At 43.9% G+C, this 19205-nt stretch overlaps 1 protein-coding gene and 1 non-coding gene across 2 annotated transcripts in view; one reads left to right on the top strand and one right to left on the bottom strand.

The window, feature by feature from the left end:
- Window positions 1–5074: 5074 nt before the first annotated feature.
- Window positions 5075–5147, bottom strand: TRNAR-ACG. Its single transcript has one exon. It is a non-coding gene; the product is annotated as a tRNA-Arg (tRNA).
- A 297-nt stretch (window positions 5148–5444) lies between these two features.
- The window catches only part of SACM1L (SAC1 like phosphatidylinositide phosphatase), a 51787-nt gene continuing 38026 nt past the window's right edge, over window positions 5445–19205 (top strand). The window contains exon 1 of the mRNA XM_043966567.1: window positions 5445–5589. Coding sequence (XP_043822502.1) covers window positions 5558–5589 — 32 coding nt within the window. The 5' untranslated portion in view covers window positions 5445–5557. The remainder of the gene's footprint in view (window positions 5590–19205) is intronic.

The raw sequence follows: 19205 nt of genomic DNA, 5'->3' as shown, positions 1-19205 counted from the left end.
GAAAGAGAGCATTTTACATGAAACCGTAGCTCTATTACTTGTCTTATTCATTTCGACCTACAGCTTTCAAAGCAGTTGTGCTTGGTTATGCTTCTTTCTTTCTAGCCTTCCTTCTGATCTCATCTATTGAAAAAAAAAAATCTCAATAACCCCCTTTTAATCCCTAATCCCTCCCCTCTATCTTCCACCACCTTCCCCATGGGAAAAAAGAAAAGAAAAGAAAAAAGAAAAATCCCTTGTAATAAATAACTCAGAATAAACCAAAACAAATCCCCACATGGGTTGTTGTTTGAAAATGATATAGCTTTCTTCCCCCACTTTATTTTTCTTGCTTTTCTTTTCAACATAGCTAATATGGAAATGTATTTTGCATGACTTCACATGTATAGTGGGGATCATGTTGCTTGCCTTCTCAATGGATGGGGGAGGAGCAGAAAAGGAAGAGTGAATTTGGAAGCCAGAGAGATTAAAAAAAAAAAAGAATATGGGGGCAGCTAGGTGGTGCAGTGGGTAAAGCACTGGACCTGGATTCAGGAGGACCTCAGTTCAAATTTGGCCTCAGACACTTGACACTTACTAACTAGCTGTGTAACCCTGAGCAAGTCACTTAATCCTCATTGCCCTGCAAAAAAAAAAAAAAAAAAAGAAATTGATCATCTCTTAAGAGAAGGGGGGAGGGGGCAGCTAGGTGGCACAGTGAATAGAGCACCAACCCTGAAGTCAGGAGGACCTGAGTTCAAATCTGGCCTCAGACACTTAACACTTACTAGCTGTGTGACCCTGGGCAAGTCACTTAACCCCAATTGCCTCACCAAAAAAAAAAAAATGAGAGAGAGAGAAGGGGGGAAAGAATACTATGCCTCATTCTGAGCCTTGGGTCCATCCCCTCTCTGTCAGTGGTAGGAGGGGAGAGGGTTGCCTGCTTCATCATCCATCCTTTGGAATCATGGTTGATCACTGCATTGAAATCACGTTGGCTTTCTTAGAGGCTCTACGTTTTCCCAGGAGACCCCAGAATCTTTCCATTTTTAGTCATGCTGGAGTTGTGGGTTTAATATTAGTAGCAGGACCATCCCTGAGGAGTGCCACTTGTCCCCTAGTCCAGGCCCAGTCACCATGGCTACAGAACCAGGAGAGGTGAATGAATGCTGCCGCTCTGGATTTTACTAACAAAGCAGAAGTTAATGTGATCCTGGCATGGTTTCCTGGAATTCTTAACAGTGTGCCACTCTGGGGGTTAGATTACCCATCTTTCTGGCCAAGGCTCACTGAGCTAAATGGAATATAAGAATGTCATCAGATTCATGAAGCTGGTAGTTTTGGGGCCCTCGTGTGACAGGTAGTACTTGGCAGTGCCCCAGTGGTTAAAGGTCAGAGTTCAGTCCCAAGAGGATAAGTGGTGGATTTAGGCTGAGATGCAGGGCACATGCAAATCCAAGAGCTAATTCTTTTTAAAAATTGTTTTTAACATTTATTTTTTTAAATTTTGAGTTCCAAATTCTCTCCCTCCTTCCCACCTCTCCCTCACCCCTTGAGAAGATAAGCAATACAATATCGCTAGTCCATGTGATGTCATGGAAACACATCCCGATAAAAGTATCATTTCTTTTTTTTTTTTTAAATCCACCTTACTGCTTCTTTTATTTATTTATTTTTGGTGAGGCAATTGGGGTTAAGTGACTTGCCCAGGGTCACACAGCTAGTAAGTGTTAAGTGTCAGGTCCTCCTGACTCCAGGGCCCGTGCTCTATCCACTGCGCCACCTAGCTGCCCCCAAAGTACCATTTCTTAACGGCATGTTACTAAGGTTATGTGATCAGAGTGGAGTCAATGACAAAGGAAGTCAGCTGACCATGGAGCAAAGGGGAGGGATGACAGAAGGACGACCCAAATCCTGCACCCACCAGAGGCATTCAATGGCTTCCCAGGTTCAAGATGAGGGACAGCAGGAGTTGGAGGGATGTAGGGGCGGGGGATGGGGAGGAGAATGATCTGGAGGTTTTAGTGGACCAGAGCTCCCTGGGCATTAGCAGTGGGATGGGCGCCGAAAAACACTCATATGACCTTGGGTTGAGCTTCCAGGACAGGGAAGGGAGGCTGCCGCTGTGCCTGCCCTGAGGACCGGGCTCAGTCTGGGCACCAAGATTTAGAAGGGAGTTGGAAAGCTGGAGAAAGGTCCAGAGAGGGTAACCAGGGCAACAGAGAGACCGGAGCCCCAGCATGTGAGGAGTCACATGGAAGAAGGGGACAGGACAAGTACGTGCAGGCCTGTCACCTGAAGGAGGGAGTCTGTTCAATGCTCCTCTTTGAAGCAGGAGCAGTGGCTGCGAGCTGCAAAGAGGTACATTTAGGATGAATGTCAGGGGAGAAACACACAGAGAGAAAGACACAATGAGGGAGAGACAGAGACACAGACAGAGACACAGAGAGAGACACACACACACACACAGAGACACACAGAGACAGAGACAGAGTCTCAGAGAGGGAGAGACAGAGACACAAAGACACACACAGATGGATAGACATAGATAGACAGCCAGAGACAGACAGGAGCCCAGTGGAGGGAGGGGCCTGCGGCCGTGAGACCCTAGCTCCCTCCTTTCAGCCACACCTGAGATAGAAGGTGCCCACTACGACAAGGGCCCAGGCTTGCAGCTTCACTGTAGCACCAGGCACCTCCCCCATTCTTGGCTGAGCAGAAAGGACTTTCACCAGGCAAGTGAAAGTGATGTCAAAGAACCTAAGGGGAAGTGCTCTATATTATGTGGCAGAGATTATAAAGCTAATGGGAGGAAGGGAGTGAACGTGCATTTATTAAGCACCTACTGTGTGCTAAGTATCTCATGATCCTCACAACCACCCTGGGAGGGAGATGCTGTTATTATCCCCATTTTACAGTTGGGGAAACTGAGGCAGGCGAAGTGACTTACTCCAGGTTACGTGTCTGAAGCTAGATTTGAACTCGGGTTTTGCTGAGTCCAGGTCCAGCACTCTAACCACTGTAGCACTTGGCGAAAGCTATAGAGGGACACATTTACCCAAATAAAGAGGGGTAACATTTATCCATATGCACATCTTTTATAGAAATGCAAGCTGGTTAAGAGCTGGACAGGCAGAGGCAAGGGCAGTGGCGGACATACACTGGGCCTTGTGACTGACCCTAGAGGGGGCTACCCCAGGGTTTTGGCTGATGCTCAGTGGCTTGGTGCCTGTCAGCCAAAGCCTGATAGGAGCTTTCACAGCTGGGGTCCTGGGGGATTCTGTCTCATCTGCCCTTCACAACAGCTGCAGAGTGGGCTGTGGCCGGGATGCTTGTCCCATTTTGGAGAGTGGGGGCCTGAGGCTTAGACAAGCGAGTTGACTTGTCTAATGTTCCTCAGTGGCTGAGGGCAGCAGGGAGAAGGGGGATAGGCCTGGACCCCGGGTTGTGGTGTAGGGGGACGAGAAGGCCGCTGGGAGCGGGCTCGGGCTCGCGCTGGGGCTGGCCGCTCTGCCCCTGAGCCTTGGACTCGATTCATTTCTAAAAATCCTGGGACTGCCTGGCTCCCGATGAGTTCGCTGCATTGGCCCAACATCGGGAGGGAGAAAGGGAATGAATGAACAGAGGCGTGACTGACCCGACCTGTCGTTTTGTGGACGAGGAAGCGAGTTTGGAGAAAGGTCCCAGTCACCCCCATGGTCACACGGGCACTAAGAGCAGCTCTGGAACCCAGACCCTTCACCCCCTCAAAGCTGAACTCTCATTCCCCTCCACCAAGGGAAGGAAACGAAAAGCAAATTGATATTTATGGGGGTGAGGGGAGTCACTCTACCCTGCTTGCCTCAGTTTCCCCATATGTAAAATGAGCCGGAGAAGGAAATGACAAACCACTCCAGCGTCTTTGCCAAGAAAACCCCCAATGGGGTCACAGAGAGTCAGATATGACTGAACAACAACCGAAGAACATCAAAATCGAGTTTCCAGAGGATGGAGAGGAAAGGTCATCTGGGCCTTGGGCAAATGCTTAGCCCCAGAGCTGGCGCTTGAGAAATAGTGGCTCTCTATCTTTTTTGTTGTTGTTGTTTTGGGGGAGGAAATTGGGGTTAAGTGACTTGCCCAGGGTCACACAGCTAGTAAGTATCAAGTGTCTGAGGTCAGCTTTGAACTCAGATCCTGCTGAATCTAGGGCCAGTGCTTTATCCACTGCGCCACCTAGCTGCCCCCAGTGGCTGACTATCTTACAAGGAAGGACCCAAGCCTCCACCCCTTCCCAAATAAAATCATTATATTTAAGAGTCGCTGCTGGAAAAGACTCCAGACATAATCTGACCTAGTGACCGACCTAAGCCTCAAATTAAATTCCTTCTTTTACCGGAAGCCTTCCCCAACTCCTCTTTATTCTGGTACCTGCCCTCTGCTAATTATTTCCTATTTGTCCAGTACCACATTGCTTTGTATCTATTTGTTTGCTTGACCTCTCTCCATTAGAGTGTAAAGCCCTTGAGGGCATGGGTTATCCCCAGCAGGTTCCCTGCACATCGTAGGTGTTTAATAAATGCTTATTGATTGATGGACCTAGCGCCCAACCTGCGGTAGAAGGTAAGCTTCTTGAGGGTAGACTGTCTTTTGTTTGTTTGTTTTTAACCCTCGTGCTTAGTACTGTGCTTGGCACATAGTAGGCACTTAATAAATGTTGACTGATGGATGGATCTAGCGCCCAAGGAGAATGTAAACTATTCCACCTCGGTCTCTAAATGTTTGTGGAATGAATGAATGAATGAATGAATGAATGAATGAATGAATGAATGAATGAATGAATGCAAGCAAGCAGGGCCACGGCAGTCGGCAGTCTGGTTAGCCGGTCACAGATAGGGAGCTAACTTGGGGAAGGTTCTCTTCCCAGCTACGATAAACAGCCCATTAAGGAATCCCCAGAACGCGGCCAAGCCTCGGGCTCATTCCCAATTGCGCGCAATTGGGATGCATGTCATTGATCCGAGGATCCTTCCTTTTTCTTTAGGTCCTTCCTTTTTCTTTAGGCTCAGGGATGGTGAGTCCGCGCCCCTCAAAATAACCAGTGAAAAAAATCCAGTACCGAGCCAGCTAGGAGTCGAACCTAGAATCTTCTGATCCGTAGTCAGACGCGTTATCCATTGCGCCACTGGCCCTGTACATGCACGACGTCTGGCAGCGGCTGCTTATCAGGTTGCACGCAGTCGCGTCAGGCTCCAACCAGCCGCTAGGTTTCCCGCGGACGCACCTCCCCCTCCGCCAGCCCCGGGTTCTCTTCGCCTGCGAGCAGGCACGCAACCAATCCTCGCCGCGCGCCGCTTGCGTCACTCCGCTCTTTGGCCCGGCCCGCTCCTTCTTTGCCTCCCTCCCGTTTCGCGTTCTGAGGCTCTTGCCAAGTTTGTCCTGGTCCGCGGCCCGTCCGCGGCTGAAATGGGCGGGTCGGGGGTGGGGCTGAGGAGAGGTTCGGGTAGCCGGGCAGGGAGCTGCGGCGGCCACCTCCGAGGGTGACCGGCAGGACCCCAAGAGCAGAGCGGCGGCAGCGGCGGAGCGGCGGCGGAGGGGCAGGATGGCGGCGGTGGCCTACGAGACTCTGCAGCTGTGAGTAGCCCCGGGAGGCTGGGAGAGGGTCGGCACCGCGGCGGTTGACAAGGGTCAGGCCGCCCTCCCTCATTGGCCGGGCCGAGGACGGCGGCCGGCCGGGGCCCGTTCTCGCCGCCTCCTCCTTCGCTTCGCAGCCGAGGGGCGCGCGCCCCGCCCGGGCCGGGTACGGGAGAGACCCGGCCGGAGGCCAGGGCCGGCCCGCGCTAGACAGGGCAGGGCTGCACGGGCCATGGACCAGACGGACAAGGGCCTGGCCCCGCCGCCTCCTCTTCGGCTGCGCTGGCTGGTCCGGCCCCGGGCGCGGGTGCCCCGGGGACCGGCCCTGGTCTCCGCCTCCGCCCCTGAGGGTGCCGAGGGACTGTGCCCAGCCCGGAGACGGCGCAGCCGCCGCAGAGGAGTAGGCCCCGGCCCCGAGGGAGGGAGCGCTGTGGCCGGCCCGGGTCTGCTCGGGAAAAGGGGCCCTGCTGGTGCGTGCCCTTGTGCGGGCCGGGTCTGGGCTGTCACGGAGCGGCGCCCCCGCCCTCCTCCTCCTCCTCCTTTCTTTCTTTTCTCTTTCCCCTCGTTTCCTTTCTTTTTACTTTTCTCTAATTTCTTTCCTGTTCTTTCTCCTTTTCTTTCTCTGTTCCCATCTTTCCTTTCGGCCCACCGGGCTTCTCTCTCTTCCTTCCTTCCTTCCTTCCTTCCTTCCTTCCTTCCTTCCTTCCTTCCTTCCTTCCTTCCTTCCTTCCTTCCTTCCTTCCTTCTCTTTCTTCCTTCTCTTTCTTCCCTCTTCTTCCCTTTCATCCTGCTTTTTCGGCTTTTCTTTCTTTTCCCTCCTACCCACCTTTTTCTTTTTTCTTTCTTTCTGCTTTTCAGTGGTTTGCAGCATCCCAAAGGAAGAGAAAGTGACTTTTGATTTACATACAGTGTATTACAGCGTATTAAATTCCGCAAACAGCCCTACTTTAAAGAACAAACAACCAAGCCGCGGGTACCTTGGGTATTCTCTTGGTGGGGCCTGTTTGGGCAGGGAGTACAGTACAGCAGTGTTCAGACTTTGGGCGGTGGAACGTTTTCTTTGAAAAAAGATGGATTGATTTTGAGGCTGTAGAGCATTACAGCCCATCTAGAGACTTATTTCTTAAAGGAACCAGGCCGGCGCAGCTCTGGGCATGCTTCAGCATCCACCCTCCCCACCTGCATGCAGCTCTCCTGCTGTTCTAGAGCCAACAGATCAAACTCATCAAGACAATCCAGTTTTTTTAAGAGCTGGAAGAGAACTTGGTAGAAATCATTTTGATGGAAGAAACTAAGACAAGGGCACACAGGGTGTCAGTGGCAAGCCCGGAACTGGAACTTGGGTCTCCTGACTCCCAGTCCTGTGCTCCTGCTGCTGCATTAGGCTTAATAAATGCTGACCTAGCTAGCACCATAGCTTCAGAGCTGGACCGAGAAGGAAACTGAGGCCCAAGGTCCCCCAAGGAGCTTGTCGATGACTTCTGTAAATTCCCGACTTGTACTGCTATAAATAGACTTCTTGTTCTTGCTCCTTTGTCCATGACTTTCAGTCATAAGGGGTTTTTTTGGACAATTTTATCTTAGTTTTTTTATTATGTTTACAGGACAAGCCATGTGAGTGATCATTATGTGACCTCAGGAAAAGTGGAAAACTAAGTCCGTTTGTATTCCTTGGCTTTCCTAAACTTCTTGGCCTGCCTCATGATAAACACCAGAAGGAACAATGCGTGGTTTCCTGACCTTTCAGATACTTCCAGGCCTTTAACTTAATAAATCACCTCTAGGATATTTGGAAATCTTTTAGCCACGACACTGGGTGCCTGAAATACCAGCTACAGACTGCGTGTGCGTATACACACATACACACATACATACATGGCTGTGCTTGGGAACCTTACATGGAGTTGTCAATGATACTGTTATCACTTACTAGAGATAAGGTGCCTTGGCAGTCTGGGGTCACCAGACTGGAGAGCGTGTCTCAGCATTGTCTCTACAGGAAAAGTTGGGGGCTGAAAAAAAGGAGTGGGGTTTATTTTGTCTTCTGCAAAATTCCGGATGTGATGTGAATGACACATTGTCTGAACCTTGTATCACTTCTGGTTTGTTATGGCTACGGCCTTATAACCGATCTAGCCTTTTTTCCCTTCTACCTCGGCTTCTCACCTATCTCCTTATCTGAAAGGTGAGCCCTTTAGCAGTTGAATGAGTTTAAGCTTATTCTTTGACCAGGACACTGCACGTAGGAGATGTGGTCATTGTTTTGAATGACGATCATTACTGAGGGATAAGAGAGTGGATGGGATCTAATACCACCTCTCCAAAGTATTTAAGCCTTGTGGAAGCTTTTTCCCTCATAAAACTCAGCATTAAATGATAGATTTTCAACTAAATCATTGTTGAGTGGCATTGATTTAAAGAGGATGGAGGGACTGTGAAATGCAGTTGTTTTCAAGCAAGTCTTGCCCAGAGTTTCATTTTTTGGCATCAGGGAGAGGGGTAAAAAGGGGAAAGGGCATTTGGCCCTTAAGTGGTAGAAGCTGTTGCTTTGGCCATTGCTGTTTGTTTTCTTTTTGTCAGAGTAGACCATAAATGCTCTTCATGTCCCATACTCAACAAAAGTCACTCTCTGTTTTATCTATTTTATCAGTTAAACTTCTTCCTAAATTTTATTTTTTCTCAGCTTAACAGGTTGCTATACTCTCCCCAATCTCACTGCAGCCCCATAACTACATTACTATGTTTACTATATTGACGAGTTTTACCTTCATCAAATCATTTTGACAGCAGCTCTGCTTTTTTCACTTTGCCCATAATGCCTCCTTTCATAGTCTCTCAGAAAGTACAGCATTAATCTTCCCTTATTGAGTGAGGCATCCTAGAAGTAGAACTGGCCTCTGATCCATAAATAGCCTGGAATTGGAGCATAAACATGGTGGTTTGCAAAATAAATGTTTGTACATTATAAGAGATTATATTAAGGATAGACCCATATCTTACCAGAATTTGCAAAGTAGATGATTTCATTTAAACAATATTTTTTGTTTTATTTTTCAAAACATCACTATGAGTTTTGTTTAAATATCAAGCTGGTTAGCATTTTAAGTAACATTCTGTTCATAGAAATTTTCTTTACTTATAAATTCATACCATAATTGTATTGCTAAAAAAGGAAATGTACCCAAACTAGCAAAAAGGATTTATAGGAAGTATTTCCTGTGGAAGCCTTTTTTGGGGGGGCAGGGGGTGAGGCAATGAGGGTTAAGTGACTTGCCCAGGGTCATACAACTAGTGTCAAGTGTCTGAAGTCGGATTTGAACTCAGGTCCTCCTGAATCTAGGAGGTGCTTTATCCTAGCTGCCCTGAAGCCTTTTCTTAAAGAACGTTTGTTAAAATGACTGATGAACTTGAGGTCTCTACATGACAAATGAGCTAAAATGTCAAGCTGTTTGTCATTTCAAAAGCGCTGTTTAACTACTTGCTATAATAATGATTATTATTATTAGGAGAATCTTGAAAGAATGCATTGGAGCTTACTGCTTTTATTTAGGTTTCTACCCTCTTGTTAGAATACTGGGCTCATGTTTGGGCCTGTGGGACATGCAGGATGTTCTGCAGTTCCTTCCAAAGCACGGTACAAAAACTGAATTTACCTTCTTTCTTAAATCAGCTCTCCATGCGATCATTCTTATGTCCTTCCCTAATCTTGAATTTGTGTCATCATGGCTGTTCTTTTTTATAAAAGAGCTAAAAATGGACCTCGACCTTAGTCTTGTCTACACCTTTTATTTTGTTTTTGTTCAGTTGTGTCTGACTCTTCATGATGCCTTTTGGGATTTTTCTTGGCAAAGATACTGGAGTGGTTTGCCATTTCCTTCTCTAGCTCATTTGACAGGCGAGGATACTGAGGCCAACAGGTTTAAGTGACTTGTCCAGGGTCACACAGCTAGCAAGTGTCTGAGGCTGCATTTACAATCAGGAAGATGAGTTGTCCTGACTCCAGGCCTGGTGCCACCTACCTGCCCATATTTATAGATAAGGAAACTGAAGTCCAGGGATTGAAGTGACTTGACCAAACTCATGTAGCTAAGTGGTAATGGTAGAGCTGACCTGGGACTCATCCAGATCTCTTGATTTTCTAGCTCATTTCTCTTTCCATTCCACAATTTATACCCTACCCTGATTTTTGGTCAGTCATCTTTGTGATGATTTTTAAAAATCTCTTCCTCTTCATTGCCCCTTCTCTACACAAGGGCTTTCATTTCTCCCTTTCTCCTCATATTTACTGAGTTTTATCTTTTTACTTGCCTCTGTGATTCTTTGAATGGCTGCATTGCACATTAATGAAGGCTCAAAATTATGAGCCTCGAATTACGAGTTCTCCACAGTCTACCTTATTCTACCTAACCATAGCTTTTTAAGACTTGGGTCTCTGATTTCATCAGTATAAGGATCTCCATTGCTTACCACAATGCCTGGTGGTAATGTTGACCGACCAACTGCTAAGGAGTTTCCCAAGGTAGAGCTCTATCTTCTCTACCACTTAGAGTTGCTTGGGACTCCTACCTAGGAAGTCAGGTGACTTGTCTAGAGTCACCCAGGAGGGGTCAGAGGCAGGATGTGGGCCCAGGTCTTCCTGATTCCAAGGCCAGCGCGCTCTCTCTCTCTCTCTCTCTCTCTCTCTCTCTCTCTCTCTCTCTCTCTCTCTCTCTCTCTCTCTCTCTACTATGCAGTGCTACTTCTCCCTAATCTTACCTTCTCCTTACATACCTGCCTCTGTAACCAGACTTTTCTTCATTGTACCTGCAGTGTGACATGTTCATTCTGGACTACCAGCCTTCACTCATGTCATTTTCTTGAACAAGAAATGTCCCTCTCCTATCCAAAGCCTTCCCATCTTTTAAAGCCTAGGTCATCCAAGAGGTCTTGTCTTTACCAGCTCACATTGATTTTGAGCTGATAACTGCACCACTACCATCATTCATTTTGGCATGTGTCTATAATAGTGTGAGACTAAGAAAAAGGACTTCCCCAACAGCTGCTGGAACTACAAGGGATCTTCCCCAACCCATCAAGGAAGGACCAGTGCTAGCAGCCCCCTGTAGTCTGAGCTTCACTTTCTGTGGGACATCCTTTTGTAGCAAAATAAAACTGTTAAGAAAAAACTGTTGACACAGTGATTTCTTCTGATTATATATGTGTCATTCTCCACACCATATCACCTCACTTCTTGGATAAAGGCTGAATGTGTTTTGTCATCTAGTCTTTGGCACCAAGATTGGTCACTGTATTTAACCTGGGTTTAGGTGCCTTTAAAATTATTTTTTACATTATTAGAGTCACTGCATATTTTATTCTTCTGATTCTACTTTCCTTCACTATGATTAGATCATGTGTTTCTCTGAATTCTTCTTTGTTTATTATTTAAGATGCAGGAGTAGGGCAGCTAGGTGGCGCAGTGGATAGAGCACCTGCCCTGGATTCAGGAGGACCTGAGTTCAAAATCCGACCTCAGACACTTTACACTTACTAGCTGTGTGACCCTAGGCAAGTCACTTAAGCCCAATTGCCTCACCAAAAAAAAAAAAAAAAAAGATACAGGCATACTCTATTCCTTACATATTCTGCTTTTTTTTCTAGTCACTCCCCAAAATATGGATGTCCCAATTTGTTTGCTATCACAAATAGTATTATCATGAATATTTTGCAACCTTTCTGTCTTTGACCTCTTGGGATAGCTCTTGAATAATGAGATTTTTAAGTCAAAGGTTATGACAACTTTAGTAACTTTTCCACATTGTTTCCAGAACACTTAGAACAATTAGAAATGGTTTGAATTCACAATCTCACAGTCAGTGATTATTTTCTTTCTGCAGACCCTCTTACATTGACTATAACTGGCTTTTATCCTCCATGCCAATGTAATGAGTTTGAGGAGAAACTTCTGTGATAATTTTATTGGCACTTTTCTTTTTAGTAGTTTGGAGCATTTTTTCATATGATTGTTTATTATATGAAATGAACAATTGAGACATTCAAGTTCAAATGTAAGGCTTTGAGTAAACTTTTCTCACTAAGTTTTTTTCTGTGATTTGCATGAAAGCGTAACATATAGATTAGATATAGGTAATAAGTGATATCTAGAATCCTCCTGGCTTTTCTGAATTGCGAAGAGGGACTGCCTGAAATAAATGTGAATAAAATTGCACAGAAGAAAATAACTTGTTTGAGGTTGACACTGTTACCAATTATGAAAAGCATGTCCTACATAAAAGTAATGCCCAGAGTTTGTATTGAAATGAAATAGACCAATTTTCTCAAGGATTACCAGTCAGCAACAAGGTGTAATGCAAATAGAATTGGATTTGGAATAAGAGGGTCTGAATTCAAATCCTGACCCTCTTTTAATGATTTATATCCTTGAGTAAGTAATTTCTCTGGGCCTCAGTTTCCTCATCTATAAAATGAAGGGATTGGAAATTTATTTGCTGTTATGGGACAACTTGAACACCTTTGCAAAAGAGGCCAGAATGATTACATCTGTTATTGGGCAATAAAATATGTTAGTTTCTTTGTAAATCCTGAAATGTTTTACTATAATGTCACTTTTTCTATTCCTTATAATTTTTTTGACCATTTCTGGACAATGACCCTCAAAGGCAAAACAAAATAATTTAATCTTTAGAACCATTTGAAGATAATCAGAGGCAGTCAAACCTCCTAGAGAAAAGGCCAACGATCTTAACCATCTCCCAACCATCTACGACTCACAGGTTAGGCAAGTCAGCCTGGTAGGGCACCCGGAGGGGAGGGAAGGAAGCAGCGTGTGCCAAGCAGGTCAAACCACCAGCACCAGCACTTTGAGTACAGTCTCTCTTTAGACCCTGCGGGAGACATCCTTAGGGACTCAGGGCCCAAGAGTCTTTAAAATAACAGTGCTGGGGCAGCTAGGTGGCACAGTGGATAAAGCACTGGCCTTGGATTCAGGAGGACCTGAGTTCAAATCCGGCCTCAGACACTTGACACTTACTAGCTGTGTGACCTGGGCAAGTCACTTAACCCCAATTGCCCTGCCAAAAAAAAAAAATAATAAAATAACAGTGCTTCCAACCAAGTGCCTTCAGTCTCCTATGAGGCAGCCCTCATGAACATGCTGTCTGACACCTGCTTCTGCAAGCTCTATAGCCACAGCTGCTGAAGACCCGGGAAAGAAGGTTCTTGCCACCAAAGCCTTTGGTGCTGTCACTGGTTCAGTGTCATAAAGTGATATGATTTTATCAGTGGAAATTACATTTGAGAAGTTATTGCCGTCTGCTTTGCTTCTGCTCCCTAGGGGCCATTGGGCCTTTCCATCTGACTTGCAGCTCAAAACTTCCATGTATTGTTTTCCCCATTGGAATATGAGTTCCTTGAGATCAGGGGCCATCTTACTCTTTTGTTTATATTCCCAGGGTTTAGCACAGTGCTTTGTATGTAGTAAGCACTTCGTAAATGCTTTGTTCTTTTATTCAAAACGTTCTTCTAAAGATCAGTGTAGGCAATCCTTGTTAATCATGTAGGTAAAGGGCAGCTAGGTGGCACAGTGGATAGTGCACCAGGCCTGAAGTCAAGAAGACTTGAGTTCAAATCCAGCCTTAGACACTTACTAGCTGTGTGACTCTGGGCAAGTCACTTAACCCTGTTTGCCTGTTTCCTTATCTGTCACATGAGCTGGAGGAGAAAATGATGAACCACTCCAGTGTCCTTGCCAGGACAACACCAAATGTAGTCGTGAAGAGTTGGACATGACTTAGACAACTAAACAACAACCCATAAGTGACTTTATAGTGTCTTGAATAAATTCATTAATAAAAATTCCTCAATAGAAACTAGCATTCTGAATCAGTTTTTGAATTCTTCATTGAAAGAAGCATCATGACATTCTGTTAAATTTGGACAGTTAAAACTAATACCATTGTTTTTTCTTCATTGTTTTCTTATGGGGAAAATATTTCCCACTGAGTTCATGTAATAGGTAACTGCTTTCAAGTAACTCATCTCAATGCAGAAATTCTAGAGGTAAAAACCTAGACTTTATTATGCTTAAGCACAAGTTCAAGACTCAGAAAAATAATCCTGAATCAAGATTGGGGTTTGGATAAAGTTTTTATAGAGAAAAATTATGTCAGGTGGAGAAATCATTTTTGACATAATAATAAACTTTATGGCCCCATAGACCACGAAGGTCACACAGGCCTAGTCAGACAGAATTACAAAGTTATGCTTCCTCAAAGGGGGCAGCTAGGTGGCGCAGTAGATAAAGCACTGGCCCTGGATTCAGGAGTACCTGAGTTCAAATACTGCCTCAGACACTTGACACTAGCTATGTGACCCTGGGCAAGTCACTTAACCCCCATTGCCTCACAAAAACAAACAAACAAACAAACAAAAGTCATTACAAACTGAATTGAGCCTATTTAGTTATTAACAAACTAAGTTACAGATTTAAACACTGAATTTGCAAAAATCTATACATTTAAAGAATTCACAGTGAGCTAATAGGGAGATTTATGTCACAAAGATAGGGTTGGAGACAGGGAATCTTTCCATAAATAAAGTAGCTAAACCCTCTTATTGAAAGGTTTTTAAAATTCTATAGATGCCATGTTCCCTTCTTCCTTTCTTTTGTTTTCTTATTTCAAAAATGTTAGATAATCTTCCCTTTTTACTATAATTATTCCATGAATCAGGTTTTAGTTAGGTGAGATTAATATTAACTTTGAGGTTGTTAAGCTTTAGTTAGTCAAATTTCCAAGAGAAATAGCCCAGAGCCCCAAATAATAAAATTTCATAAAGGGAAATAAAAAATTCTAGCAATACTTGTTGTCAACTCTCACTGAGTTGGATGGACTAGCTCTTTTAACTGGTGACTTGCTTACATCAGGCAAAGGAGAAAAAAATGAGTGGGCTATTGCTGTCATGAGCTTTTTGGTGACTTAATACAATTTTCTTTGATGGCAACTTTTTGTCTTAATCTTTATGAAAAATTATGATGATGTTGATAGCATCTTATGGAAGTGTGATGGTATATTATAAAGGATCTTTATTCTTTTTTACTGATATGTTCATTTCTCTATATCACTTTAATTTCTAGCTATATCTTTCCATCTCTCCTATCCAGCAGGTCTTTTTTTGTAATAAATTATTTTTTGGGGGGGGTGGGGTAATGAGGGTTAAGTGACTTGCCCAGGGTCACACAGTATAATAAAGATCTTTTAAAGGGAAAAAAAAAGCTCAACAAAACCAATTAATACGTGAACTATATCTGAAAGTATACAAAATATTTCAGCCTTTCCTCTTCTTAAAGGACTTCATTCTAATAATATGCAAGGGAATTATTCTAGAAAGTTGCCTGAGACATGGAGAATACAACTAAACATCCCTGTTGACCAAATAGCTTTGTATATATATCTTTTTTTTTTTTAAGTGAGGCAATTGGGGTTAAGTGACTTGCCCAGGGTCACACAGCTAGTAAGTGTTAAGTGTCTGAGGCCAGATTTGAACTCAGGTACTCCTGACTCCAGGGCCGGTGCTCTATCCACTGCGCCATCTAGCTGCCCCTGTATATATATCTTGAAATACTTTTTAAGTCTTCAGCCTATGTTTCTAAAATGAAAATAACATATGATCCACAAACTATAGCTGTGATTTGATGTCATCATGCTAGCTCATATTTTAATTGTAAGAACACATAAAATATTAGTGTAAAATGTGACAGCTTTTCTGTTCAGAGTAAGAAATACAGTTCGATTTCTTTCTCCATTGCCCTAGCTCCATTGCCAGTTTCAAATGTTTTAAACTGTTGCCTTCATTTAAACGATTTTTGTCATGCCCTATAATTCTTCCTCACCTTTCCCCAATCTGAGGAGTAGTTACTCTCACAAACAAAACTAGGTTGAGACCTTTAAAAAAATGGAATATTATTGGAGATTGGGGGAGCAATCCAAAGCCACCGACAAGAAGCAACTTAATTCAAATGTTTTCTTAGAAAAATAAGTCAGCACAAATTTGAGTATCATGATTTGAATCCCACCTTTCAGTAAGTTTAGTTTGGCCAAATGTATCACAAGTGTAAACATCTTAATATGAAGTATATGTATTGTTGCTGTGGTCCTGGTCATTATATTTGTTTTTTAAATTAAGGAGATGTAAAATAAAGTACAAGGCTAGCATGTATTCTATTTATTATATTATTAGGGGAAGGACAGTTGGAGGAGAGCAAGGAAAGGAAATGGAGGCAAGGAATTGAGAGTGAGAAAGGGAGAAAAGTACAGAGACTGTTTGCCTGGAGGTCGTATGGTGGAAAGGAAAAATGGGGCATTAAGATTGGATTTTGTTTTTCAGCCCTCACATGCCCATGTGACCTTGGACAAATCCCTCAAACTCTGTTTTCTCCTTAAATTGAGGATGTTGATTAGGTCTCCTCCTGGATCTTCGATCTCATACTTAATACAAACCGGGCAGCTAGTTGTTGTTGTTGTTTCTCATTCTCAAAGAGGACCAGTGACATCACAGTGATGCCTGAACTTGTACATGAAATTGAATTTAAGTGAGGCAGAGGGGCATAAAGTCATCAGCCTCACTCTCTCTTGTGAGTCACTGAAGTCAAGATGACTGACGGTGGCCCGAGATGCACTGGATGGCCTTGGCATCTTCAGGGTCTGACCAAGCTCTAAGTGTTCCACAGTACCTGCTTCAGCCGCCTTTGCAACCTTTGGAACCAATGGTTCTCATTCTCCCATCCCACTGCGAAAAGTCTTCACGTGCTTGGGGTGGACACTCCCCTGACTCATCCATGGGTTTGACGTCTGATGGTTGTCTCACCCTGCTTTAGCCTGGCTGCTGAGACAGCTTACCAGGGTATGGCCACTGTGCGTGCTGCCGCTTCTTGGAGCCACGGTGAGAGTTGGGTGAAAGGTGGACACCAAAGGTGGATATTTTTGGTGCAACAAATATAAAATTCAGTCATTTTTATATTGGCAGGGTTTAGTGGGGTAGAGTGAAGAGAGCTTGTCCTATACATGAGAATATTATGAGTTGCTCATTTTCATAAAGTTTGAATATAATTTTTAATGTAAAATTAAGTGTACTTTCTTAGTTCGTTCTTCTTGGGACTCCCTGCGGTTGTATCTGTGTTGTCATCTGTGTAAATATTTTCTCCATGACTTTCTCAATCTATACAGTCTTGTCCGTGTTTTCCTTTTACCTTACATAGTATTAAATCACCCTTTAGCATTGCATTTAGTAACCATAGTTTTTTGACAAATTGTTTGAAAGATTGGTTAAGTGAGCTTATTTTAAAGACAAATTAAAATTGAAGGAAAGAAAATTTATGAAAAGTCCACTAATAAATAACCCTTAAACTTGGGACTTGTTAACTGTCTTTCCCTCTGTTGAACTCTTCAGCCACTAGAAACACAACAAAGAACCTGAAAGTCGAGGACAAAGTCCTGGGAGGCATAATGGAGCCCGCATCCTTGGGACATTTAATCAGTGGTGGTGCTCTTCATTCAGTTTATTGGCTTAGAATTGTGTGCAAAATAAAGTGGGCTATGAGAGCCATCACTGCCCCCCTACAACAGTAAAGCGGCAACTAACGTTAGTGGAAGGAAGTAAAAAACTCACAAAGTCTGACAGTCCATGTGGGTGCTGCCAGCTGCCACAGAGGGCACCCCCTTATCACAACCTAGTACAATCATGGATCTTCACAAAGGGTATGCAAGAACGGGCTAATGATGTGTTATGTGTGTGTATTTGAAGAAGGCAAGAACAAATATAAATGTATGTATATATACATACATACATTTAAATATACTGTAATTTGAAGCATTTTCATAAAAAATGATTAAATATTTTGGCCTTTAGAAGGATACTTCATTTATCTGGACAATTAATTTATCTGCTTATCCAGGTTAAAAGAAGAATTCATTATATAGTTATTCCAAAATGGCTCTGAAGAATGTCATCAGGTTATGGTTATTTGTACATAAATGATTCATAAGATTGCCATCAGATTATTTTTGTGTGTGAGAGAGCAGCATTATTTCAGTGTAATTTTAATATTTCAAATCTTTGGTTCTACCTACAGCTCAGTTATCCAAACTCGTAAGTTATTCAGGATAAATGTTATGGTAAAAAAAGTATGTGTATAACTCCTCATTTGAGACTTTTCCTACATACCTGATGACATGATAATCATATTGGCTTTAGCATTAAAGTGTTTGGTACTTTTTTTTTTTTTTAAGTGAGGCAGTTGGGGTTAAGTAACTTGCCCAGGGTCCCACAGCTAGTAAGTTTTAAATGTCTGAGGTCAGATTTGAACTCAGGTCCTCCTGACTCCAGGGCCAGTGCTCTATCCACTGTGCCACCTAGCTGCCCCGGTACTTTTTTATAATAAGCTATAATGTTTTCTTACATCTTCCCAGGTAAGTCATGTAGGAAATCTACTAATGATCATTAACCATGTTTTTTGATCAGAATATGTATTGTGCATTGATCTTGGCTCTGCAGAACTGCAAGCTCGTTGGGGGCAGAGATGGATTGTTTTTCATTTTTTTCTTTGTAGCCTTGGCACTTAGCACGGGGTCTTGGACATAGCACAGTGATTTGATGGAGCTGTGATGTTGTTGATTTGTGCCTTCCCTTCAGTGACCATCCTACTCTCGGCTACCATAAACTTGTGCAGGGGCATCACCCAACATGCTGCGTGTCTTCTCGATACAGCGTGAAGACGTGGGCAAATGTGGCCTATCCATGCCTGAAACATAGTAAGGATTGCTCTGTGCTCTTTCTAGGCCCTTGTTCTTCTTTTGTCTCTGGCCCATCATTTTTTCTGGCCATTTATTTCCCCGAGGACTTCCTCTGAAACCATCTTTGCGTAATTCCTCATTTGTAGTATTTCTGCTCTGCTCAGCCCTTGGGCTGATCCTCAACTCAAGTTCTCTGAAGACTAGTGTCCGTCACATGTGTCCTAGCCATGAAACATCACTGGTAGAATATGGTGTTAAAAGACGGGCCCATCTTTCAGGGATACCTTTGAAGTCTTTATGAGCATTGTGCAGTTTCACAAAGGCAGTCCAGCCTGTGCTCCCCCTCCCGTTCCGTTCTGGACCCAGCTTTTTGGCCGTTGCATCGTTACTCACAGATACTCATTGATCACTGGGAGAGCTCAATGGATTGTCCACCCAACTGCCTAGCATGGCCCGTGCAATAGACAGTCTTTTTTCATTCAGCTTTTCCTCTGTGGGTAGTAAGGGCAAACTCTTGAGGGATTGTGAATCTCATTTGGGACCTTCAGTTTAGTTTTGAACACCTTTCACAGTCTGGGCCCAACCTGCCTTTCCAGCCTCAGGAGACATTGCACTGTTTCCCACACCCTGTGATCTAGCTAGACAGTTCTCTCTTTGTTCCACACTGTGGTCTCTGGATGTGCTGTGCCCTCCCTTCTTACTTCTGCCATGGATTGCATCACATCTCATTCTTCCTTGAAGCTAGCTTAACTTCCTTTAAGCTCAGCTCAACTGCCATGAAGCCTTCTCTTGTGTTTAGCTTGTGAATATTTACACTTATTCATTTTC

The sequence above is a fragment of the Dromiciops gliroides genome, chromosome 5 (genome assembly GCF_019393635.1).
Source record: "Dromiciops gliroides isolate mDroGli1 chromosome 5, mDroGli1.pri, whole genome shotgun sequence".
Classification (NCBI taxonomy): Eukaryota; Metazoa; Chordata; class Mammalia; order Microbiotheria; family Microbiotheriidae; genus Dromiciops; species Dromiciops gliroides.
This window is presented reverse-complemented; position numbering and strand designations above follow the sequence as displayed.